This window comes from Pseudonaja textilis, chromosome 1 (assembly GCF_049901715.1).
Source record: "Pseudonaja textilis isolate UNSWEBS1 chromosome 1, rPseTex1.2, whole genome shotgun sequence".
In the NCBI taxonomy this organism is placed as follows: Eukaryota; Metazoa; Chordata; class Lepidosauria; order Squamata; family Elapidae; genus Pseudonaja; species Pseudonaja textilis.
This window is the reverse complement of record NC_141990.1, coordinates 15,883,302-15,910,441: the sequence shown is the minus strand read 5'-3', so window position 1 is coordinate 15,910,441 and position 27,140 is coordinate 15,883,302. Positions and strand designations below refer to the sequence as shown.

The window sequence follows — 27,140 nt, the reverse complement described above, 5'->3', positions numbered from 1 at the left end:
ACATTACCTCATAAAATTATAAGGTTGAAAGGGGCCTTGGAGACCTTTTAGTTCAACCCATGCAATTTATTTTTGGTTATTTATTAATTACATTTATATACCCATCCATGTCACAGAACAATAAAAATATTAAAATATTTTTAAAAATATTTTTAAAAATATTTTTAAAAATGTCCAATTGTCCAACTATTTACTAAGTCTGCATTACTATCACTATTAATCTTCTCATCACTCCTATCACCCATCCCCTCACTTGTGACTATATGACTGTAACTTTGTTGCTTACAATTTATATTGACTATTTCCTACTATGATTTGATAGCTTATTGTACCCTATGACTATCCTTAAGTGTTGTACCTTAATGATTCTTGACGAATACATCTTTTCTTTTTATGTACACTGAGAGCATATGCACCAAGACAAATTCCTTGTGTGTCTAATCACACTTGGCCAATAAATAATTCATTCATTCATTCATTCATTCATTCAAATCATTACTAAAAATTATTTTTAAAACAAAGTATTGTATACAAACCACATGGAGACTATAAAAATATCAAACACAGTATTGCCATCTCAGAATTGTCTCCAATTCCCTGGGATCCCCCCAGGCCTGCTGACATATTCAGGGCTTGAGGGAGTTTCAAAACAATAGCAGGTATCCTCCAATCATCTCAGATAAATGGCTTTAATTTTTGAAAACCTGAGCAATGGGCAAAAACAGCCCCATGAGCTTCTTCTGGAAACAAGACATGGAATTGGCCTGCATTAAAGGAAATCCAAACGTTAGTTTGGAAACAACAATACTTTGGTGCCGCAACATTTCAGTAGAAAAAGAATACATTTTCAGTCCAGCTATTGTTGTCTACTTTGACGCAGGATTTCAACAACTCAGATATTTTTTCCCATCCTTCTGAAGTTCAGATGTCACTTTATATGCAAAACTAAAGTATACTCTCAAACCTGCTTAACTGAGAATGAGGCAAAAACACAAATATAATAACACAAAATACAGTGACAGTGAGATCACACTTTTTTCAAGCGAAGAGGGTAGCATCTTTGGTGTATAATTTTGATAGTGATGGTTTTCTTTCCTTTTCCCTTTTCAACAATATTTTTAGTGAAGTTATTCCTTTACAATATTGAAGTCATCCCTGCACTGAATTTTCCTCATTTTTAATGATGAAAACGGGAGGTATGTTTTATGAATAAGGGAAGGCAACAAAATAGCATAGAACAATGGTAACACATAGAGGTAATCAGAGACAGTTCAGCAACATACACATTCCTATCCTATCTCTTGATCTTGTGCCTATGCATTTTAAACTGGGAAACGACACTTTCTGGAAAATGTGCTTTATTGGCTCTTGATTGGCAAAATTAAATAAATACGTCGCTTCCTTCCCCCCCTTCTGTCTACACTGTTTTCTAAATTAGATCAGGTAACTGGGAAAAGCTTATACCCGACCTCAAACCCCAACATGTGCTCTGCCTCTCCACGCCTTGGGTGATTTTCAAAATGGAAAACCTCTTCCTGTCTCATGAGGTTACTTATGCCTCGCTCTCTTTCCCACCGCTTTTCAATCAGGCAGCGCCGAGGGCACACCCGCCGCCATCCGCAAGGCGCAGGCGCAGGAAGGCGATCGACTTCAGGCGGCACGACGGGCAGCCCCTCAGTTTGGCCCGCTATATAAACGGCGCGGGGTCCTGCAGCGCTCGCTCGCGCTCGGGGAGGCTGAGGCGGCAGGAGCGGCAGCAATGGCGGATTTCGATGCTTATGACGACCGGGCCTATAGTAGCTTCGGGGGCGGCCGCGGGTGAGAGGGACTGGGACGGGCAACCGGGAAACGTAGGAGACGGCCATTCTTCCGGCCAGTGGATGGGGAGATGTACTTTCCTCAGACACCGAAGCTGAGGGGAGAAACATGGGCGACCTCGCCCCCCGATGGGGAGGGAGCGACGTGGGAAGGGGATTGTGATGTGAGGAGAGGAGAGACAAGGCCGAGCGGATTTGTTGCGAAGACTAGTGTGTGTTTTGATTAGGAACGAGTAACCTCTGCAAAGACCAGAAGGTTAAAAATACGAGGCAAGCGGGAAAATCCTTTGGCTTTTAAAGTTTGCCAACAAGGGGGTTTGGAAGAGGGTCATGAGAAGGAAAGCTTGGTAGTGTCCAGGAGAACGATGGCGATAGTCTTTAATACATAATTTTAACAGTAACTTTCATTGTGGATTAGTCGTCGCCTGACAAAAAGGTAAAATTTAGCAAGAGTGTAAGGCAGCCGTAATCCAACTAACCCCACCCAACGCCTCTAGTTCTGTATGCCCTCAACTCGCATAATCACCAGCTAAGGTGTCTGTGCTTTATGGAATCTTGGCAATTAAAAAGCAACATACCTGGAGAGCAACAATTTGGGTGGATGGTTCTTTAGGCTAAATAGAGGATGCTCGTGGAGAGAAGTTCATTTAAAACATCTTGGTGTGGTGTTGAACATTAGAAGGTTGGGTTAAAAAAAAAAAAGAGGCACGTGTTCAAGGGTTTTTTGAATGGTGCTAGGAAGTGAACACTCCATTCATTTGTTCTTTTAATCCCCATTCCTTAATTGTGAAATACGAATGGATAGTAAAGCTGGTGCTCAAAGGAAGGAGACCTCAGCCTTCAAGTAATTAAGAGGAGTGTGCTGGGAAGCTGAACAAGTGAAGAGAGCAGGAGAAAGAATTTGGGGCCTTTGAGTGAGAAGGTTTATTAGTACAGTAGTGTATGTAACTCACTTTTGATTGTGAATCTGAAGAAAATCAAAGTGCATAATGGAAGATACTTGTGATGTTACAAAATTAAGGCACCAAGCTATAAACCAGGAGATTGTAAATTCTAGTCCTGCCTTAGGCATTAAAGAAGGTAGGGCCTGTCCCTCAATCACATCCCAACCCATCTGACAGGGTGATAATTGTGGAGAAAATAAGAGGAAGGAACATTAGGTATCTCAACCATCTTGAGTTATAAGAATAATGAAGGTGGGAAATAATATGCCGTAAGATGCAGAGGTCAACATCTATAAGCCCATTTGATGACTGATATATAAGACTAGCTCTATAACCGTGCTTAGCGTGCTTAGATCACGTTATGTGATCAGGCTTAGTTTTGGGGGAAGAAAATAAGGGGGAAAAATGTGCCTCTGCCTACCAGCATCCATCGGTATTCATCTGGCTAGTGTCCTGTCAGTGTGTGAGAGTTGGGGGCTGTTTGAAAACTGAAACAGTATTTGCTGTGTGAGCAAGAAGGAGACAGCAAGGAGCCTGAGCATAGCTTAATTCTGTTCTGTACTAAAGCTGGTTGCTGCTGTGAAACTGAAATTCCTCTGTGTTTTGCATTTGGAACAGATTTCTTTTCAGGTGGGGAGGGGGAGTAGAACTCCTTAGCATCAGAGCTGTTAATAATAATATATGAAATACTAATGCTCTGGTGGTCATTTTGAAAAATCCTTTCTTAGTGAGCACCTAGAAGCCAAGAGGAGCATACATGCCAAATTTCAAGTTTGTAGGCTTTACTGTTCTGGAGATTTTGTGATGAGGCATGAGTGGTATTTTGCTTTCATAGATATAGATATAGATTGGAATGTAAGAGAAGTAAAAGATGAATTAACAAATGAAAGAAAAACAGTTATGTTTATGTGTATTAAACTTAAGAGAAAAGTGGGAAGTTGCTGAAGATGATTTGAAGTTGTAGTGCATAATTGATTAATATACAGAACAAAGTTAACCTGTAGATTTGATTTTAAATGAAAGGTATAAAAAAGTGTCAATTGCTGCTATGTAGATTTTTAGTGCATTTTAAATGAAAAATTCATACTTTAGCGGCAGCTGAATATTACATTCTAGTGACCAGTGATACTGTAATAATTGACTATCAAAAGGTTTTTGAAAAATTGTACTCCATCCTGAATTACTGCAATTCAAAAGGTAAAATTATTCTGCTAGGTGATATGAATAGACTGGAGAAAGTTTAGAAAATGATCCAAGACTAAATGAGAATTTTTACTATTTGGTAAGTAACTAGAGTTAAAGGTTTTTTATTAAAATACATGGTTTATATTTATTAAATCAGTACATACAAATATATAGAATTGGGTTTAAAAAGCATGACGACTTTATTTGGGATGGGACAGCCAGAGAATCACAGAAAAATACAAGATAGGTGAGATATTTAAATGTGCTATGGACCATATATTAATAGCATCAAAAGTACATGGAAGAAAAAGAAACAAAAGAGGTAAGGGAAGAATGCCAATATAAAAGTTAAGTCCTATATGAAAAATTATTTGAAAGTAATCTCCCAACTCAATAGAAATTGAATCAAAGGAAAGACCATGAGGAAGCTGCCTGAGTAAAACAATTTTGTTCCAGACTGTCAAACATGTTTTGAGTTATGCTAGTAGGATTTTTACAAATTTGGAGAAATATATAATTTGTACAGAGAAAATGATAACTCAGAAAATGGTAGTCATAATCAGCCAGGAACAGTTAAGTTTAAACTTGGCGGAGAAAATGTAAAGAAATTTTGATGGTTGTTTTTTTAATAGAGCGAAAGCAGGAGCTCAAAGCAGAGTGAATGGATGAAAAACGACAGTGATATCTGAGAATGCTGGAAGAGTATTTTGGAGATTTCTATAGGAATTATAGTGATATGTAGAAGAGTGGTATTGAAATAAATCTTATACATACCTAAAAAAGAATAATGAAATGAAAATAAATGCTGTAAGAATGTTGAAAAATATTAAAGTTGATGATGTAATTGGAGAAATAGATGAGCAATGCTTAACTCTATACAAAAGGAAAAGTAGCAAGATGTTTATGTGCCAAATTGGTGTTAACTCTTCATAATCACACATATATTCTCTATAACAGTCTGTCCCTAACCTGTTCTTTCAGGTCTTCCAGTGGTAGCAAAGAACAAATGCAAATAATTAAATGAATAGGCTTGAACTATGCAGTGTTTTGCTGCATGCAATAAGAGCAACAAAGAACATAAGAGTAAATGGGAATAGTTCAACACTGAGCACAACATAAGAAAAAGATGTATGGTGTCTCCCTGTCTTTATGAATACATGTATAAGGGATACTTGTGATGTCATTAAAGGTGTGTTGGTTAGGGTGTGAGTGTGCAAGTTTATATGCAGATGGTGTGTTGTTGCTGAATTAATTGAAATGAATGTTCGATATATTCATGATGCCATGAATATGGACCCAAAAATCAACTCATCAAAGACTCCGGTGGTTGTGTTTTACTGAAAAAATAGAGAAGTTTCTCACCCTCAGACATTTTGGTTTTTAAATTTGCATTTTTCTATTCATTTTTTTCTGATTTTAATTGTTTTAACAATTAAATTTGTTCACGTCTATTCATCAGGGCAGACAGGAAAGTCATGTTACTAGTCCAGCCCATTAAAAGGTGCTGCCTGTCAAAACCCAGGAAGTGGCACCTGGCATGTGCATTATCTCTCCTAGAAGTCAGATTGGCCCAACTATATTAATCTTTCACAAGGCTTAGAACATGTGGCAATGTCCCCAGCATGGGGATTGAAGTGTTGATTGGAACATTTGAAATAATTGAATTGATGGTTAACTGTTCTGAGTCACTTGTTTGAAATGAGCAGCCATATAAATTGAATAAAATAAATTATAACTACTTTATTGGCTAAGAAGCAAAGCATATCTACCTCCCTGAAATTTGCTATCAAGAAATAAAAAAAATGTGAATCCATAGGATAAAGCAATAAATTTAATATATAAAATAAATAAGAATGGGACTGTAAGAAAGGATTTGGGGTTGTAGAATCAGAATGGTTGTTCCCTGCATTTTTATAGGAAAAGTAAAATTGCTGGTAAATAAAGAATATTTTTGTAGTGTAGAAGTAGTTTAAGAATCTAATAGTTCATATTTCTGTGAATCTGATGAGGCTGAGATTCTTTTTCCTCCTTCCCTGTTACTTTACAAAAAGACCTTTGGCACTTATTTATATCAAATACTTGATATATATAAGAGGTTATGTGTATCTTTACCACCTGGATGTTTGCTACCTATAATTTTCTCCCAATTTTTGCCAACTGGCCAGATCATTTAGAGTCAAAATCAGTATTAATCATTTCTCAAAAAGTTCTTTTCCCCAGCACTGAATCATTTATAATGATTGAGCAGAAGGAAAGAAGATGAAATGAGTGAAAAAGATTTCCTTTTAGAATAGGGTGGCAGGCTTATATTTGATTCTAAGGGTGTAACACAATTTCAGAATGTTGCTTTTGTTGAACAATGGAGTAGAAATAATTGTTTTTCTTTTGAGTTTACTTTCAGTTCATGAATTTGTCAAATGTTGAGTAAGGAATTGGATCAGCTTGATAAAGCCTAGTAAATAAAATACTGATTGTTTTATGTAGCATGAAATTAGTGTCAGTGCTTAGTAACCGTGTAGATAGTTTTTCTCCAGGATAATCTACCCTAATCTAGTCCTCTTGCTGCAGGGCATCCCTTACCACTGTATATGAGTTCATGTACTTCATGCTGGTTATTTTCTTTTTCTCTTCCCTTCTATCTTTTCACCATTATACACTTCAAACGGAGCTAGATCTTTGCATAATGCACCCCAAATATAACCGTTTAAGCTGGGTCGTTCCTCAAATTTGCCATTATAGGCAAAATTCAATGAGCTACAGTACCTATTCTATATTTATCTCAGTAATTCTTGGGAGCAAACAAAAGTAACATCCACGTTACCCTGTTATTTCATAGTTAAATTCCCTTTATTTTTATAAGAGAATTTCAAAATTAGTCCAACTGTACTCATAATGTTTTTATTACTGGTGCCAAAATTGTATTGGGAGTTGCAAATATATTTTAGCCATCTTATTTCTTTGGGAGATCTTGAACTTGTAGAAGATAGGCCATGCAAGAAGTTCTTGCTTATGGACCAGTCAGTGCTTCAACTTTTCCCACCTGCTTGTCTTCCCCTCATCTCTGTCTTATGCCATCCTATACCTTTGCTGTCCCCAGCTGATCTTTCTTCCCATTGTCTAGCCATTTGTGAGGCATCTGCATCAGTTCTGAGTGGACATCAGCAGTGGAGGAAGAAGATGGTGAAGATCATCTGGGGCAGCAGTGGTATAAGAGAATATGAAGCAATAAAGGGCAGAGCATCAAAAGGGCAGAGAAAGGGGGAAGTTACATGGGGAGCAGGAGTTGGTGAAGGTAAGTGTGGCAGAGAAGAAAAAGCAATGTAACTGGGACTATCAGAATTGCTGTCACTAAGTGGTACAGTGCTATCATGTTTCAACTAATGGCTACTTTGTTTAGTGATGGATATTATGGTCCCAATTCAAGTTATTAAGCAAGGACTACTTGTATGAGTGTTGGGATGAGATTTGGAGAGAGTTATTTTGCTTCTTTTTAATCAGTATACATTTCAATATAATTTTGACACACCCATCCACCCACCCCAAAATGTTTACCCTGTTGAACAAGCCGGTTGGAAACTAAATGACATGGGCACCATTTATTGTTTCTAGGAGACAATTCTATCATCAGTATGCCACCACTAAAAAGGCCCTATCGGTGGCTATCACATTATAAATAACCCACAGGTAAGATTGCAAGGACATTTTCTCAGGAGCCTTTGCTTCATATATATGAAATCTTGTGTGATTTTTCTAGACAACTTAATGTTAATGCAGGTGAGAAAAAAATTAGAATGCACAATATTAGGAATGATCAAATGATTTATTAGTTTTATTGTTGTGTTTTGTGTTCAGATCCTAACTGGAGAAGCTTCCTTCTTTGCCTTCATCCAACATTATTCTTACAAAACACTAATCTTGTTCTCATGTAGTAGTATTTCTTTAAAATTTAAGTAGCATTTGCAATGGTAGAATATCATAGGAACATTATATCCTATAATAATTTTTGAATTTGGTCATGTATTGTGGTTCTAGAAGCTTTTATTTTTGTTAAAGACTGCAGGTAGCTATCCTTCGTGTAACTAGAAAAATAAGGAATACCATATTTGTACTCTTAAAGCAGGGGTCGCCAACCTTATGGACCTCAGGGACTATCAAACTCATAATTTTAGATCCCAGGGACCACTAACTGGTTCTGTGGCCTAATTTGTGGGTATGGCTTGGTGGTCATGTGACTGGCTGGGCATGGCTTGTATGTAAATATTATAAATATTTATATAAATACTGAATTTTTTTATTAAAAAAGAGCAACTTTTACCTCAAATCAGGCAAAGCAGGGAGGCAGATTGAGTTGCTCACAGAATCACAGATTCATTCAGAAATCTATCTGCCATTGGCTAGCTCAGTCTGTCACATTAAATTTGCTTGCAAGCAAACTCACAAAATTAACTCACAACACACCATGTATGTAAATATTGAATTTTTTATTTTAAAAAAGCAACTTTTATCCAAAATCAGGCAAAGCAGGCAGATTGAGTTCCTCACAGAATCATTCAGTGATCTATCTATCTGCAATCGGCTAGCTCAGTCTCTCAGATTTGCTTGCCGTGCGTCTGCACTGAATTTGCTTGCAAGCAAACCTTCAGTCCTAAGAGAGGTTTGGCTGTGCTTAGCTAGAAAGCAAGAAATCCAACTATTTCCTGCTTCCTAGCTAATCTAAATCTCCCAGCACAGCAGAACAGCTGATGGTCGGAAAAAGGAAAAATAGCAACTTAGCAGACAAGTTTGCTGGGTAAGGAGTGAGTGGGCGGGGAAGGTTCCCGCTGGCCATGTGGGCTGAGCAGCCTTGTGTTTCTGCACAGCCTGGATTAATTGCTTTGGCGGGGAGCTCTGGGGGTGAGATTTCACTGCGGCCCACCAAAATTTTCTCATGGCCCACCAGTGGGCCGCAGCCACTGCTCTAACGGAAACAAAATGATGGCTCATCAAATAATAGCAGTCAATCATTACATTATATAGAGACTAAGGGTGTACATATACAAGTGCAGATCTTTCTCTTAGGTTGTATATGATAGGGTTCTGTTTATAGTAATTCAGATGCAGTTCAAAAACTGCCTAGCAGAGCAACATTGACATACGATCAAAGGCAGCCAGGTTAATATGTCTTTCTTTTATATTTTGAGTAATATTGAGCCTGTTCCATATTCAAATAGAGCCGTCTAAACTCTGTTTGAGTGTAGGTGATGAACAATTAATATAGAAGTGGTCTTGACAAAAGTTCTTGTTTCTTTTATTATTTGGCGAGTCAGAAATCCTTGGTGATCTAATCACAAACCATATAGAAGTGTACGAGTAGCTTTGACTATTTCTGTTCTAATATATATGTGTGTGTGTGTGTGTGTATACATAATATCATGTAGCTAGCATATCATGTTTTAATTGCCTGCCTGTCAACAACATGAACTCCCAACTGACAGAACCAGATGGTCGGTCTACCTTGTCATTTCAAATACCTTTCACAATGATGGATTTCTGCACTCTTCATTCCTAACTCATAGCCTATTAGATTAGTTAATAAAATGAATATTATCTCTTCGTTTCAGAAGCAATAGCACTTAGACTTATATACTGCTTCACAGTGCTTTACAGCCCCCTCTTACCAGTTTACAGAGCCAGCATATTGCCCCCAACAATCTGGCTCCTCATTTTACCCACCTTGGAAGGATGGAAGGCTGAATCAGCTTTGAGCCAGTGGGAATTGAACTGCCAAACTGCTGGCAGTGGGCAGTCAGCAGAATTAGCCTGCAGTATTGCATTCTAACCACTGCACCACCACAGTGTTTATATCAGACCCATTTTGTTAAGTATCCCATATGTTTTTGATTGATTCTTGAATCAACTTTGTTGAAAATGAATAAAGCATCTTGAATGTTGAGGGCAACTGTCACAAACATGCATACTTCAAAGCATTTTATGTCCACGGTGGCATTGTTTATCACTAGCTGTATTTTCTTAGGGTTTTTTTTTCCTGCACGAAAAATTAATAGGAAATGAATGCTTTACTTAAAATTTTAGAAATGGACCAGCCCTTGGAAGAAATGCACCCCAAACTCTAGAATAGTCTTCCCTATACTGTGTTCTTCAGATGAGCTACTTTTAGTCTTGCTCAAGTCATCCTCTTGAAGAATTCTTAAAGAATTCTTATGTCGTTATTAATAACAGCCATTCAGGCATTTGGAGACCTTTCTTTTCTCTAACCTACATTACTCTAAACTTAAAAGCTATTTCAGTTTTTTACAGCATTTCAGCTGTTTATACTCTTCACTGACAACCTCTTGAATGTGCTAGATTTGTTGGACTTCTTTTTATGACCGCCAAAATTGGAAATTAATATTTTAGTACCAGTCCTTTCCATGCTTAACTCTGAATTAATTCAGTAAATATGCATAGAGGTATAGCTACCATACATACAGAGTTAGGCAGTATTCATGGAAGGATACTTTTAAAATATAGGGATACTCTTCAGATGTTGCTCATCCATTGCAGGAATTTAGTTATAGATTCTGAGATTTGTTTCAGTGATCACACTTGGTGTTAGAAATAACTGCTCAAGTTCTTAAACCTGAGACAAGTGGCCTTACTCTATGTGTGGGGGGGGGGAGGGAGGGAGAGAGAGAGGGAGATGGAGATGCTGTGGAGGTCCTTTCTCTGCTCTAAGGTCCTGGCAATAACTGCATCTCTAAATATAATCCTTGCCATAAATCACTCCAGAGTGCACTCTGAAATGTGCTGTACCTTTTTCTCTGACTAATATAGCAAGTAGAAACTTATGAACTTACCACAAACCTGTTCATAGTTGCAGATTTTTATTGGAAGTTCAGGAAATTTATTTGAGAAACTTTGCTAGAATCACAAGTGTTCTATCATGGCATTTAATCATCCTCAGAAAATCTCTGAGGCTGCATTTTACTGTAGTTGCTAGAGAACTATTGCTCCATATGCTGCTCAGTGAATAGTTATATTTTCCAAAATGCTGTAATTGCTTCGACTACAGCTGTAGGCAAGAAGGTGATAGTGTTACAGCTATATTTGACTAGTTCGATACCCATGCTGTGCTATGAAACTGTGGTCGGGCTTAGTTATGGGGGAGGAAAATAAGGGGAAAAAATTATGCCTCTGCCTATCAGCATCCATCAGTATTCATCTGGCTAGCATCAGTATATGAGACTGGAGGGCTGTTTGGAAACTGAAACCGTATTTGCTGTGAGGAAGTAGACAGCAAGGAGCCTGGGCGTGGCTTAGCTCAACTGTTCTGTACTAAAGCTGCTTGCTGCTCTGAAACTGAAACTTCTGCTTGTGTTTTGCATTTGGAATAGATTTCTTTTCAGGTGGGGAGGGGGAGTAGAACTCCTTAGCATCAGAGAGTGCTAATAATAATATATGAAATACTAGTGCTCTGATGGTCATTTTGAAAAATACTTTCTTAGTGACCACCTAGAAGAGGAACATACGTGCCAAATTTCAAGTTTGTAGGCTTTACGGTTCTGGAGATTTTGTGATAATACATGAGTGGTATTTCACTTTTATATGTATAGAAGATTCCAAGGGTGAGAAGAAGATGCATCTCAAAACCTTAATTTTTCACATTGGCCTTGTCCAGTGAATATAAGAAACACAACCAAATGTTGTTGTTTTACAAGAGTAGTTCCTTGTACAAGAGAAGAATGTGTACTCATATTTAAACTCACATGAAAAGTTATGTTATTAGCTGTTCTCCATGATAGTTTTTTAAAAAGATGGCCACAAGATGTAGTGCAACTGGTTTATGTCTAGCAGTAAAATATATTTTATTTCATCTCAATTGGTGAAAAGGAGACAGATACTTCCTAGTTGTTAATTATGTGCTTATGTATTGAATGACATTTATTACTGCCTATATCACACAATAATCCTAGGCAGTTCATTGCAAAACCAAAAAAAAGCAAGAACATAAAACATACCTTCCTACCAAAGGGCCATAATGACCTATACTGTTAACCATCAGACTTAGTCCTATCCTAGTCCTTTGCTACACTGCATTCTGGACCAATTGCAGCTTCCTGGTTGTCATCAAGGACTGTCTCATGTAAAGTGCATTTATTTATTTATTTGATTTGTCAATCGCTTACAAGATAATAGGTATATAAGTATATACATAATTATGAATACATGAAATGGGTACATATAAGGAAAATAAAAGAATAGGACAGGGACGGTAGGCACGTTGGTGTGCTTATGCGCCAATCCAGAAGTGACTGAAACATGAGTGAGTAAAAGCAAGAGGAGCTGTAGTATAACTACATCTTCCTTAAATGATATTCATGGAATCTCATGTTCCTTTGAGGAGCTTGATTTTCTCCAAGCTGGTCCCAACATCCCAGTATGTTCTTATGGATTTTGGATCCATTCCAAAAATGAGTAGCCACCGAAGAAAAGATATTGGCACACTATACCTCAAATAACACGTTGAAACAGTTGAGGGAGAACTGAGTGTGACTTTCGGGTTAAAGTTAGAGAAGATTTCAGTATTCCTTTTATTGCCCCAGTCTATCGTAAAAGAAATTCAGAATTGTTCTTCATTTTTAAAGACGAAGAAATTGTATTCTAAAGAATGTGACAGATATCATGTTACTAATCTAGGTCTAACTAATGATTAATCTGAATATGAATTCCCACTTAATCAGGCAGCATACAGGTAGTCCTCGTTTAGCTACTAGAGTTAAGACTGGCAGCTCAGTCATTAAAAATCGTGACTGTGCTAATGTTTTCACTTCAGCTTTCTTTTGCCTCACATACATACCTTCAATGATCAGAAATGCAAACATTAGTGATAGAGTTACTTTTTCATCATCATAATTGAACAGTTACTAAATGGGGCAGTCACTAAACAAAAACTTCTTGTAATTTCATTCAGATTATTACCTTATATTTTCTCCTGAACTGCTGTTGAATTCTCCCTTCCCTGTCAATTATATTTCATTGTAACTTGCTCAGCATAGGGGTTGATCTTCCTTACATTAATTCTGTAGTTTATAACATTTTGTATAGTACAATATAATCATGTTTCCTGAGGAATACATCTGCTAGATGTATCATCTCAGTTGTTCTGGACTAAAAAAAAATGCCTTTGAGTGTTTTAAAGCAGGGTTCTTATAAGTGGTCAGTATTGATTCCTAAGGCTCAGTGGAGCTATCCAAGGTGTTGATGTTGCTATTTGTACTCCTATTAGTTAAAATAGTGTTTAGTAAATCATTTACATATAGTGGGAGTCAATGAGCAACCTGAAACTTGATGAAGGGGCTGATGAGCTGAAGAGTTTAGGGATCCCTATTTATGGCCAGGGGAGGGAAGCTCCTTTTTCCTCATTGATTCCCTTTTGGGTGGCTGGTGTCATGATACTGCCAAATAGTCAAAGCTGACATTGTTGAACTTAACTTTCCCATTTTTGGAATGGGAGGTCAAATGGTAAAAAGGATGCCTTAAACCTCTGTGGTGGTTTTATTCCTAAAGTGAGGGGAAACAGTGAAAATTATCTGATTTGGGGGAAGTGTTTTGAGCGGTGCGTGTGTGCTGTAACCCCCTGCAAAGTTTAAGGCAATAACTTTGCTCTTTAAAACCCTACCAAAATAAGTGGTCTGGCTTCAGTATAAAGCTGAATTTATACCGATATACATCTTTAGATTTTAGAAATGGTTGATGAGATGCTTGGGGGTCTGCAAGCCACAGGTTACCTCTACCTGGTTTCAAGGTTAGCTGCTTGATGCAAAAGTGCTTCTCCATATCTGAGTTTTCTAAGTGTGCCATAGCTGCTACTCCCACAGGGAGCACCCGGGTGTCAATTATAATCCTACCTTTGTCAACAGGTCTCGTGGCAGTTCTGCCATTGGTGCACGTAAACAGAAAGAGCTTCCAACAGAGCCCCCCTTTACAGCATACGTTGGTAACCTCCCCTTCAACACAGTTCAAGGAGATATTGATGCCATCTTTGAGAAACTCAGTATAAGAAGTGTGCGACTAGTCAGAGACAAAGAGACAGATAAATTTAAAGGTAGGTGGTTTTATATCTCCCCTTTGTCATAAAGTTTGGGGGTTATGGTAGCTGTTTCTTTGTAGAGCAAAGGTGTGAAATTGAGTGTGCCTTTGTGTGCATGTATACATGTATTTGGTGTGAAGATCATTTTTTGCTTTTCTGTGGTAAGTCAGAAAACACATTCCAAGGAGTGGACAGTGGAAATCAAAATCTATAATGTAACTTCAATGTTTAGATATAGAAAATAAAACCATTCCCATGTATTTAATAACTTGCTCTTTTTATCAAATTAAAGAATACAATTGTCTGTATCTTGAAAGGGATTCTAGGGGCCACTACCATAGCATTAGAATTACGGCAGCTTTTGAGGTACTCATTTTAAATATTTAAAATTGTAATTAAATGATACAGATAAATGTACATTGTGATAGCTATATAACTTGAGTTGGACCATGGGGATGTGTGATCTATCAGCCAGCTTTTATAGGGGAAACCTTAATGCTGGAAGCATAGATTGTGATCTTTAGGGAGAGAACCTCGTGCAGCAGTTTAGCTCTTCCCAAAATAACCCATTGAAGATAAAGATGCTGATTGATCACAGAAAATGCCTGTTGCAGGAGTGAAGGAGAGAAGGGCTTGTGTAAAGTAAAGGTTTGACCAGCTGAAACCCTTAATAGGAATAAGCAACATAACAAAGTTTTCCTGTATATCCAACCATCTAAACTTGCTAATAAAAGGTTATGTATTTTGGTGAAGGTGTTGGACTAAGAGCAAGGAGACATGGGTTCTTTGTCTACCTATAGGCACAGAAGCTCACTGGGTGAACTTTAGGTCACTTAGATGTCGCTCAGCCCAACCTACGTCACAAGATTGTTGTGGGGACACATAAAACATCTTCAGGAAAATAAACAAGAGAACATAAACAGCCGAACAGTTTTACCCCAGGATACAAAAATTCCCTACTTTTAAACTTAACTGCAAATACACACAGGTTAAGTACTAGCTGCTTATCTCATTATGTAAGAAGTCTTAGCAAAGTGCTTCTTATCTTACCTGTAAGAAAAAATTATATAGGGAACAAATTTAAAGTATGCAAAAAAATTGATCTTAAAATCACTGTTTCAAATACAAAGCAGCTGTTTTAGTCTTAATAAATGTATCCTATCATTATTTCCTATGTTTACTGAAACCAAGCTTGAAACATTCCAAATATAAAATATTTTGTATCCCTCTAGAACAAATGTTTTTATGTTTCTTTTTCTATAATCTGTATTTCAAATCAGGAAGTTAAAATTGTTGGATGACAAAACTCAAGGAGCCAAATCAATTTTATGAGAATGGTAAGCCAATGATCATACGTGCATACCTAGTTTCCAGTACTGAAATGAGAGCGGTTTTCCTGATTTTAATTGTGTGTATATACACTGCTCAAAAAAATAACAGGAACACAAAAATAAGACATCCTAGATCTGAATGAATGAAATATTCTTATTAAATACTTCGTTCATTACATAGTTGAATGTGCTGACAACAAAATCACACAAAAATTATCAATGGAAATCAAATTTAGCAACCCATGGAGGTCTGGATTTGGAGTTACGCTCAAAATTAAAGTGCAAAAAAACACTACAGGCTGATCCAACTTTGATGTAATGTCATTAAAAGTCAAAATGAGGCTCAGTAGTGTGTGTGGCCTCCACGTGCCTGTATGACCTCCCTACAATGCCTGGGCATGCTCCTGATGAGGTGGCAGATGGTCTGCTGAGGGATGTCCTCCCACACTTGGACTAAAGCATCCCCCAACTCCTGGACAGTCAGTGGTGCAACGTGGCATTGGTGGATGGAGCGAGACATGATGTCCCAGATGTGCTCAATTGGATTCAGGTCTGGGGAACGGGCGGGCCAGTCCATAGCATCAATGCCTTCATCTTGCAGGAACTGCTGACACACTCCAGCCACATGAGGTCTAGCATTGTCTTGCATTAGGAGGAAGCCAGGGCCAACCGCACCAGCATATGGTCTCACAAGGGGTCTGAGGATCTCATCTCAGTACCTAATGGTAGTCAGGCTACCTCTGGTGAGCACACAGAGGGCTGTGCAGCCCCCTAAAGAAATGCCACCCCACACCATTACTGACCCACTACCAAACCAGTCATGCTGGAGGATGTTGCAGGCAGCAGAAAGTTTTCCATGGCATCTCCAGACCCTGTCACATGTGCTCAGTGTGAACCTGCTTTCATCTGTGAAGAGCACAGGGCGCCAGTGGTGAATTTGCCAATCTTGGTATTCTCTGGCAAATGCCAAACGTCCTGCACAGTGTTGGGCTGTAAGCACAACCCCCACCTGTGGTCGTCAGGCCCTCATACCACCCTCATGGAGTCTGTTTCTGACCATTTGAGCAGCCACATGCACATTTGTGGCCCGTTGGAGGTCATTTTGCAGGGCTCTAGCAGTGCTCCTCCTGTCCCTCCTTGCACAAAGGCGGAGATAGCGGTCCTGATGCTGGGTTGTTGCCCTCCTACGGCCTCCTCCATGTCTCCTGATGTTCTGGCCTGTCTCCTGGTAGCACCTCTATGCTCTGGACACAACGCTGACAGACACAACAAACCTTCTTGCCGCAGCTCGCATTGATGTGCCATCCTGGATGAGCTGCACTACCTGAGCCACTTGTGTGGGTTGTAGACTCCGTCTCATGCTACCACTAGATTGAAAGCACCGCCAGCATTCAAAAGTGACCAAACCATCAGCCAGAAAGCATAGGAACTAAAAAGTGGTCTGTGGTCACCACCTGCAGAACCACTCCTTTATTCGGGATGTCTTGCTACCTGCCTATGCTTTCCACCTATTGTCTATTCCATTTGCACAACAGCATGTGAACTTGATTGTCAATCAGTGTTGCTACCTAAGTGGACAATTTGATTTCACAGAAGTGTGATTGACTTGGAGTTACATTGTGTTGTTTAAGTGTTCCCTTTATTTTTTTGAGCAGTGTACATTTATTCATACCTGAGTCAATCTTCAAGTTCTGGTGACTGCCTGGAAAATGCCAAGGAGCTTTCTTGGCAACATTTCCAAAGTGGTTAATCATAGCCTTCTTTCTACACTGGGGAGTGACTGAGCCAAATTTACCTAGCTAGCTTTGTGCCTAAGATGAGACTACAACTCACAGTCTTACAGTTTCTAGCCGGGCACCTTAACCACACCAGACTGGCTCTCACATATATTTATATGTATTTGTTTATTTCATTTCAGGATTTTGTTATGTAGAGTTTGATGAGGTTGAGTCACTTAAAGAAGCTCTGACGTTTGATGGAGCAGTAAGTATAATCTTGTGAAATGTAGTTTGAACGGAGGTAGCCGCTCTTATCTGTAATCTGTTTGAGAAACAGTTTCTTTTTTTATTCAACCCAACAGCTTTTTGGTGAACGGTCGCTCCGAGTGGACATAGCTGAAGGCAGGAAACAAGACAAAGGTGGCTTCGGTTTCAGAAAAGGTGGCGGTCCAGATGACAGAGGTGACGTCCTGCATGGCTGTTCTTACGCACTGCAAATTGGAATGGTTGTATTAATGCCACCTTAAGCAGGCATGTCTTTGTGTGTGGCATTAAGTGTCAGCAGTGCAACACTGGCAATCTTCCGACATTATATGGAAGATATAAGTGCCTTCTAGTAGAATACAGGAAATGATCTAAAATGCAGCCTCAGAGCCGGGCAGATAATTTCATACCATTATGGAAATATTAGCAACTGGATGCCCTACAAAAAATTATAAAGAAGTTCACTGTTAGTTTTGATCCAGTAGTGATAAAGGAGACAAAGTTACAGAATGTGATAATGTGAAGCACTGTCAAATCACTGATAGAGTATGTTGTTCAACTCAGTCATCCTGGATTCAGATAATCCTTGGCCAAATCTCATTATGGGCATGGTTTTGCTGAGAACTGAAAGTAAATGTTGGGGTGTTTTTTTTCACAGAACCATTGTAAAACATAGCCATGTGACTGCAGGATGCTGCAAAACAGTCAGTGTGGCCTAGGTGCCAAGTGTGACCACATGGGAGGGGACAACCACCAGAACCTCGAATCTGGGTCACAAGTAGATCCCGCCCCCTCCATAGGTCTGTCATAACTTTAAAAGCTCACTAAGTGACCAGTCGTAAGTGGAAGACTACCGGTTTTAGTTTAATATACTTCAGTTACTAGCTAGACATTAGGAAGAAAAAATGTATATTGAATAGTGGGACAGCTTGTTGGAGGTTCTTAAGCAAAAGTGATCATTCCAGTAACAGAACTTTCCAAAACTGCGGAAAGTTCTTTTTCCTCCAGTGCATGCCTATTTGGATGCAAAATTCAGAGAAGAAACAAAATATCCCAAGTTTTACAGAACATTTCTGCTCTTGAAATTGTAGGTTTTTTGTACATGTGCAGACATTACCCTAGACACAATTAGTTTCCTAAGAAATTAGCAGGTAAATGATCTCTGAACCAATTTGAACTTCCTTGAACAATTGGCAAGCTGTTCCAAAATAGTTTGCTAATGCCCCTGTCTCTTTCGTTCCAAGGCAGATCGAGATCCCAGGCAGTATGTGCCCCCTGGAATCTAGCAAAGCTGCCAAAAAAAATTTTCTGCACCACTGTGAAGTGGGAAACATATAAACTGAGTGATGAGTTGACTCGAATTTCCAACTCTGTTATTTTGTTAATAATTCTAAAATAATTTAACCCAAGGGAGGTTTTTAGGGGAAAAAATAAATAAATTTCCCCTGAAAATCAAAGAGGATTGATCTTGCTTAAGCAAAACCATCTAAAGGTTTTCTTACCTTGTTCTAAAGAGCTGCAGTCCTACCCATCCAGATTCGGAAGACTCCATATATTAATCAAATCCATATGGGTTCTGCCAGATGGGAAAATATACAGGGTTGGGCTTTTCTAATAGGATTGCAAATCTGTTGTTTTGTGACTTAGAGAATGTAAATAAAACAATAAAAACTAACAAAAAGAATCAAATAATAAAGTACAATATAACAAAATCTGGGGAAAAAAATAACCCCCAACTCCCACCCCCCCGCCCTGACGACAGCAGTGCACACAAGCCAATTCATGGGCTCCAGACCGCTCTGGGTTCCCCAGGCCCTCTGGCAGAACCAGGTCTTCAGTGCCTTCCGGAAGAGTATTAGAGAGGAGGCCAGTCTAATCTCTGGGGGAATGATCTTCCCGAGAGAGGGAGCCACCACGGAGAAGGCCCTTCTTCTGGGTCCCACCAGGTATATCTCCCTCAGAGATGGGACCCACAGCATTCCCTGCCTCCCTGTTCTAATGAGTCAGGTAGATGTGACTGGCAAGAGACGTTCTCTCAGATAACCTGGTCCCAAGCCATGAAGGGCTTTAAAAGGTGACAATCAGCACCTTGAATTGCACCCGGAAGCAAATCGGCAACCAATGCAGCTCTCTCAGGAGAGGTGAAACATGTGCACACTGGGGTCTGCACAAAACCATGCAGGCCGCTGCATTTTTCACCAACTGGAGTGGCTGGATTTTCTTCAAGGGGAGCCCCATGTAGAATGCATTGCATTAATCAAGACAGGAAATGACTAGGGCAGTGATGGCAAATGTGCCCCGCCCCCTCTTGCACACGCAACCTTCCCCCCTTACCTGCACTGCGCATGTGCGTACCTCCCAGCTGATTTTCAGCCTGTTTGAGGCCTTTTTCGCCCTCCCAGGGGCTTGAGGGAAACCTCTGCAGCCTTTAAAGGCCAAAAAACGGGCCCTTTTCGGCACTTCAGGTATTTCTGAAAGGCCCGTTTTTCAGCCCCCAAAGGCTGCAGAGGCTTCCCTTAAGCCCCTGGGAGGGCGAAAAAGGCCTCAAACAGGCCGAAAATCAGCTGGGAGGCGCGCACATGCGCAGTGTAGGTAAGTTTGGCTGGGGCTCGCGTGCCTACACAAATTGCTCTGTGTGCCACCTGTGAGCTACTGTGAGTAGGGACTGATGGTCCAGGAAAGGGCATAACTGGCGCACAACCGGCAGTTGCGCAGAGGCCCTCCTGGCCACAACCATTAACATAATTAACTGACCATGTGTGTTTTGTAGATAAAGGCCTCACTTTCCATCTTCATAATGTAGCGTATTTAATGATTGTGTGTAAATGTTTGCAGCTTAACTCACAAATATGAGAGAAACTTTCTTTCAACTTTGATTTTCTGGGGATGCTGGCTCATGACACATTTTCTTAATTGAGGCTTGAATTATGCCTGGATATTGCCCCTTCTTTGACAACGGTTATCGATTTTCAGATATCAGTTCTACCTTTAATCTAGCCATATTCTCCTGCAGAGTACAGTTGCCGGATTTAAATGGATGCAAGGATTGCACTGATTTAAAATAGGGGGATTTCTGACCACTGAATATGGAAAATTCTAGATCTTCCCATCTTCCCCATTGACCCATGTGATTTTCTTTTTAGGCATGGGTGGAGGTCTACGGGAATCGAGAGGAGGAGGTGGATGGGATTCCAGAGATGACTTCAGTTCTGGTAGCAGTATTTCTCTCTTTTTTAAATATTTCTGATTTTTTTTTTCAAATCTCGACTTTTTTTCCTGTACCTTCTATTTGTTTCCAGATGTTAAGGCCATTATAGGGTGGAATTTAAAATATCACTTCCATTTTTTAAGAATATGGCAGTCATTTCTCTTGTATGTATTCAACTTTTGTGGAAACATTTGGTGTGTATAGCTGGGCACAGAGGTTTAGGCATATTGGAGTCCTTGAAGGCTAAGTATATGAATACACTAGGTTTGATGAATGTAAATATAGTTTCTTGTGTCTTAAATTGTTATCAAAAGAACACCTGGCTTGATTTGGATTGTAAAGCTCTAAATTATTCAATTTTACCATCAGCAGAACAGGTGGTTTATCTGCCTTCCATTCCTTTAGGATATGTCATCAGTTCCCAGTCCTGTGACTAAAATTCACCAAGACAGCTTCTTTGGCCACCCCCACCCACCCACCCCTTTTGAAAGCATGCTCACCACCTCATCCAACTGGTCTTCACTTATTTATTCAATTTCTATAGCTGCCCATCTCAGCCAAGTGACTCTGGCATACCATTTTTACAATTTTAATTAAACGAGGTAAGATCACTGTTTCTTTCCTCTGGCACTACGTATTGTCAACAGGGAAGGAAGGCCCATGCATCATAGATTTGTTTAAGTCTGATGTACAGAACTGCTTCAGCTGGGTGTGCTCCGTGAGCCAAACAGAAACGTCCTCAAGTGGGAGTTGTGTCCCTTTACTGCTCTTTATCACTATGTAAAAGGAATTTAGGAAATGTTTTCATATAATGCAAAGTCTAAATTGTTCCCATTTTATAGATGGGAATTTAAGGCTATAAGCCTCGTTCTTATGCTAACATGTTGTGTTTGTGGAGGAGGTTGGTAGGAATCTAGATAATAGGCTACACAGCAGAGCAATAAGAGGCTGAAAATGCAGCCTCTTATTGCTCTGCTGTACAGTACAGATTGTGTGTTCAGATGTTTAATTCTCTCCACCCTGATGAACTTAGTTTTTTGCCCTTCCCCATTTATTTTCTTTTTTTATCATCACTTACATTTATTCTAATTCTTCTTCGAGTCAGATTGAGATATTCAACATCAGTGTGTCAATGGTGGTAGTTTGCCCTTGCATCCTAATTAAGAGTTAGCTAGAATAGGGGCTGGCCACTAGTAGTTCACAGGGCATTTCTTCAGTTAAAAGTGCATCTAAACAATAGCACCAAGAAGTAGACTGTTACCAGAAAGGAAGCTTTACTTCGAAAAATTCAATCTTGAAATTTATCAGAAGGCAGGAATCCTAGTTCGATTGTTGCAGTCAGAAATCATAACCTTCAGTTAGTATTGCAGGTGCAAAGGGTGGACTTCTGATCCCCTTGCTATATTCAACCTCACAACATTTGAATTCCAAGCACATTCTTTCTTTTGTCAGGAAATCTAGTGGATCACTACTGATAATCATAAAAGCAAAACTAGTAATAAAATTGTATGGTACAACTAAGAAAAATAGCAACACTAATACATCCAGAACCATGTAATTGTACAATTGTCCTGGTGCCAGAAAAGTCACATCTCACAGCAAAAGATAAGCAGTGGTGAGACCTTATAGAACAAATAATGGAGGCACTGCCAGAAGTGGAAGAATGGGGGGTCGGGTGGGGGGAGATGTTCATACTCTGCTTGTATTATGGACATCCCCTCGCTGAACTGATAGAAATTTATACAGGCCTTGGTTCATTCTCTTTCACATGGGCTGTTAATAAATGTCTGGGTCTTAGGGAGTTAAAAACTAGCTGACTTTTAGAATGGATGTTTTGGATGGCCTGGAAAAATCCTTCATGAACAAGGTTTTGCCTGGGGCAGAGATATCAAGAGAGCTGATACTAAATGCTGTATTCTCTTCAATAGGTTTCAGAGATGATGACTTCCTAGGAGGCAGAGGTAGAACACGTCCTGGAGATCGACGAGGAGGTGCCCCGCCCATGGGGGGCACAGGTCGTTTCAGGGATGGTCCACCAATGCGTGGGTCTTCTATGGATTTCCGAGAGCCAACAGAAGGTAGGCTGTCTTCCTTTCTCCCCTGTCCCAGATAAAGAACCAACAGTTATTCAGATGTTGCTGAACTCTAAATTGTAACACCCCACTGGTGTCCCCCAGGTAATAGGGGCTAGTGGTACCAGATGCTCGGTTTTATAGTACATCTGGAACACCACAGGTTTCTTGACCTGTAGTATGGCAAAATGAGATAGCTGATTCTCAGGCCAGTTTTGTAGCCTACACTACTTAAGTGCTGTAATACAGTACAGGACTGTACATGAACTCCATTTTCAGTACTTAAAAGGAAGCCCAGTGTGAGTCCCACATCCAACTTCCATTACAGGTTTTAGATATTACAGGAGGATAGCTGTGGCAATCTTTGATAGCAAAAAGTCACAAGGAGCTGACTAGACTGAGAGAAATTTTCTGATATTGCCTGAGACCTTTTAATGTATGTTAGTTTAGTTCAGATCTCTAATGTGGTGAAGCTGTAGCTCACAAAAATTATGCCTTTTAATAAAATTTGTTAGTCAGAAAAGTTAATACGAGACTTCTTATGGTTTCCATTATAGATTTGTATACCTTGGGCCATGCTGTGTGACTTTTTTAATAGTTGACTCATGATAGAAGCCATAAGGGGATGGATGGGTAGGTGGATAGATCAGATTGAAAGATAGATAGATAGATAGATAGATAGATAGATAGATAGATGATAGATAGATAGATAGATAGATAGATAGATAGATAGACAGACAGACAGACAGACAGACAGACAGACAGACAGACAGACAGACAGACTTGGAAAATAGATAGACAGACAGACAAGATAAGATAAGATAAGAAGATAAGATTAGATAGATAGATTAGATCAGGGCTGATTAGACTCTGGGTCCATGGGCTGGATGCATCACGGGTTGGCCATGTCCATTCCTAGTTTAAGGAAGGCGGGGGGGGGAGTCCCGATACATTATGTGACGCCGTCGTGATGACAAGTTTTGACAACCCTGGATTAGATAGATTAGATCATTGATTTTTAACAACTTTAGGTACTGTCCATCTCATTCTCAGAGTGACTCTGATTACTATCCCTGGTTTCACTTTTTGTGCACCCTACATCTATTGTAGTAGATTGAGGGAAATTCTGGGGTCACTTCTGGTGATTTATAGAGGGAGGAACAAAGTCAATTCCCCTGTATTGCCTTCTCCCTTGAGCAGATCTGTCCTGTTGAAACTGCAGTAGTGCCCTCTAGTGATGCAAACATAGAACTGTCGTTCAGGGAGGGTTGTAACCCAACTAGTGCTGCCTTTCCCAGCCTGGAGTCCTCCAGATATTTTGGATCATTCTCAAGACCCTTGTTTTGGCTAAGAGCTCAGAGAATTTGTCCAGTACATCTGGAGGCCACCCTGTTGAGCAGTAATGCATGAGGGAGGTTTTCTTTAACCAGATGTCCTCCAGGCTGTGATGGGATGTAGTCTAAATACCTAGACAGCTACAAACTTAAGAGAGAGGAGAAGGGATTACATGGACAATTGTCACTGTGGATGACACCTTGTGCTTTCATACTGCTTTAGTTTGGAAAGTGGTTTGGTTTTAGGGTGGCAGCTATGTTCTTCCGATCCCATTGTAATGGGATAGGCAAACTGAGCCCAGTTGCATGAAATACCTTGCATGAGAGCCCTTCCAGAGATACAGGATAGCCATAATAAAGACTGTAGTTCATCCATAACTCAGGTTGAGAAAGTAGCCATATCACCTCTCAGCTTAATCTCCTCCTCTTCTTTTTCTTTTGGCAGAGGAAAGAGCCCAGAGGCCCAGACTTCAGCTCAAGCCCCGGACAGTTGCTACGCCCCTCAATCAAGTAGCCAATCCCAATTCTGCCATCTTTGGTGGAGCCAAGCCAAGGGAGGAAATAGTAAAGGAGCATGACTGAGGGCACTCGGGGCAAGAGTGGGGGAAACGGGATTGAGGGAGGGGCTGGGTGGGGGTGGGAGGAAACGCAAGACAGCCCAGAGTGTCTCACTGAGCTCAGAACATTAACCCCGCAGCCACCATTCCTACCATCTGACACTTGTCCTCCTTGAAACCGAAATGGAAAACAAAACAAAACAAACCAGAGCTTGTGAATGCATGTCAGCTGTTAACAAGTGGTTTTTAGCACATTTTTGGCTTCTCTGTATGTAGTGCCTGCATTCTCTTAAGTTCCCCAGCCCCAGACTTCCCTCGTTCCAGGCTCAGGGCTGGCTTCCAGCCAATAGAGCACCTCTTCCACAGTGGATTTCTTTAATCCAAGGTGCTGCTTCACCTTTTTCTTCGTTTCTGACTCTCTTCTTCCCAGACACCTGAGTCAGACTCCAGTTGTTCTCCTCTGCCTTCCACAGTGCTTCTTTGTCCGCGGCATGTTCAGCCATCCCCAGTGACCCTCAACTCAAAAGATCCTGCCCAAGTGAAAATGTTGCCAAAAAAAAAAAAAAAGCTCCTGCAACACAGAGTTAAGCCACTGGGCACTTTGGAATAGATCCAAAATCTGTTTCTTCCAGGATAGTTTAAAATGTAAACTGCAGTAAGAGCAAAGGATGCCCTCTGCTCTGGGCCCCACTGGCACCGCGCAGGGCTCTGCCTGGAGCAGAAGTTATATGTCTGCATTGGAGTCTGGCATGAAAAATGCAGTTGGATGCATTCTTGACTTGGCCTGTGTCATTCCCACTAGTGCTTAGAGGTTGGTGTGCTGTTGACATTTGTGCCAACTCTGTAGCACCCATGACTTCCTTCCAACATATTCTGTGTTTTGTTTTATTTTTTTCCACAGAATTGCTAATGGCTTTCTAACTAATTTCTTAAATAAAGTTTTTTCCCTCCCTTTGGGAGGTTGGAGGCGCTTTGTTTTGAATGAAATGGTGTCTTAACTTCGCCATGCCAGCATTTTGATTCTTTCAGTATGTTTTGTGCTTTTCCTCTTTAGCTTCTCCAATAAGCAGAGGGGAGAGCACCACATTATACAGTTTCAACTGGCATCTTAACAGCATGGAGGCCTAGCAAACTGAGCAGCTGACAAATGTTCATTCCCCTTGCGTCTCTTTGTGAATAAATTTTGCTGGAAAAAGCTGGATGCAGCAAGTAACCTAGAAGGAAAGAAGCACTAAATAGTGATGTAAACTTGAAGAGCAGTTTGTCGCCTGCTCAGCTGTTCAGTTTGTAAGATTCGTGGCTCAGCCTGGGCAGAGTGGGAATACCTGCGGTGCCTGACTTCAGTTCTAACATATCTTATTTGTAGCTTTGATACAAATAACAGGATAGAAACTGGCAGGTTTTCTCTTTTCTGGGGCTTCCCCTCCTTTTAAATGCTAAATCTTGTCCTATTTCTAAAAACAGGTCTTTCAATTTGCAAAATTAATTCGCAAACTTCCAAGAGCAGCTTTTATTTGGATATAAATAAAATTATTAGCAAAGGTCTTCATGATTTACAAAAGAGCAAATGTTTCTCTTCCTGACCTCCTTGTAATTTGAGCATATTTTTGAGAATAAGAACCATTTGTTTAACACTAACTTTCTTTAAGACATGCACTGTGTGGTTGTATTGTAAACCAAATCCACCCAATAATCTCTCTTCCGCTTTAAGTAAGGAAGAACCAAGATTTTAAGAGCAAAAAACAAGACTTCTCCATGCAAGGCTCACTCAGTCGATCCATTTGATTTTTAAATGTGTAAAGAGAAATTTCCAAACACTTAACACATTCTGCTTCATGACAAAGTAAATTTATGGATATGGTATTTTGTGAATGATCTTTTAAATAAAGAAAACATTAAGTAATATTTAAGGCTGGTCTGTGTTTAAGTTTGTTGGCAATTTTGGGACAGAAGAGCTGGCTTTTACCAACAGATTTCTTCAGTTTTCAGACTGGGGTAACGTGGAGTGGTTGGGAGGGTTGCATAAGGGTGACAGTTGTTCCATTGCTGGCTTCTGAGCTCAAGGTATTTTTGTGAAGTATTCACTCTTGCACCCCTTACCTGTGTATCTTTCTTGGTCCTCTATGTTACTTTTGTACATTGGGAAAGGAGCAAATTATTTTTATTCTGAGACTAATTCAAGGTTTTAAAGTAAAATCCGTTCAGAGAGAAAACAGGATTATGTTTTTATTTGGCTTTTTTTCCTGATATACATTTTCAGGGCAGTTGTTTGGATCCTATCAAACTGATGGCTATATCTGCTATGGTTCCACCATATACAGGTAGTCCTTGACTTACAACTACAATTGAGCCCAAAACTTCTGTTGCTCAGTGAGGCAGTTAAGTGAATTTTGCCCTGTTTTATGACCTTCTTGCTAGAGTTGTTAATTGAATCACTGCAGAATTTTGGCGCTTCCTCCCCTCCCCCCGAATTGACTTGCTTATCAGAAAGTCGCAAAGGTGATCCCATGACCCTGGGGCACTGCAGTTTTCATAAATATGAACCAATTGCCAAGTGTCTGAATTCTGATCATGCAGTCATGGGGATGCTGCAATGGTTGTAAGTGTGTAAAATGGTCGTAAGTCCCTTTTATCAGTGCCA

The 27,140-nt window shown here is 39.9% G+C and overlaps 1 protein-coding gene across 1 annotated transcript; it reads left to right on the top strand.

Moving 5' to 3' along the window:
* The first annotated feature begins 1,719 nt into the window (after positions 1-1,719).
* On the top strand, positions 1,720-26,409 carry EIF4H (eukaryotic translation initiation factor 4H). Its single transcript, XM_026708439.2, has 7 exons — positions 1,720-1,818; positions 13,846-14,030; positions 17,265-17,329; positions 17,427-17,526; positions 20,472-20,540; positions 22,465-22,614; positions 24,388-26,409. The coding sequence occupies exons 1-7, from the start codon at positions 1,760-1,762 to the stop codon at positions 24,522-24,524; spliced, it is 765 nt and encodes a 254-aa protein (XP_026564224.1). The 5' UTR covers positions 1,720-1,759; the 3' UTR covers positions 24,525-26,409.
* Positions 26,410-27,140: the final 731 nt, after the last annotated feature.

Coding starts and splice junctions, on each gene's coding strand:
- EIF4H (XM_026708439.2), top strand. CDS start 1,760: ATGGCGGATTTCGATGCTTATGACGACCGGGCCTATAGTAGCTTCGGG. Junction 20,541..22,464: donor CAGAGATGACTTCAGTTCTG/GTAGCAGTATTT, acceptor TCTCTTCAATAG/GTTTCAGAGATGATGACTTC. Junction 22,615..24,387: donor TTTCCGAGAGCCAACAGAAG/GTAGGCTGTCTT, acceptor TTCTTTTGGCAG/AGGAAAGAGCCCAGAGGCCC.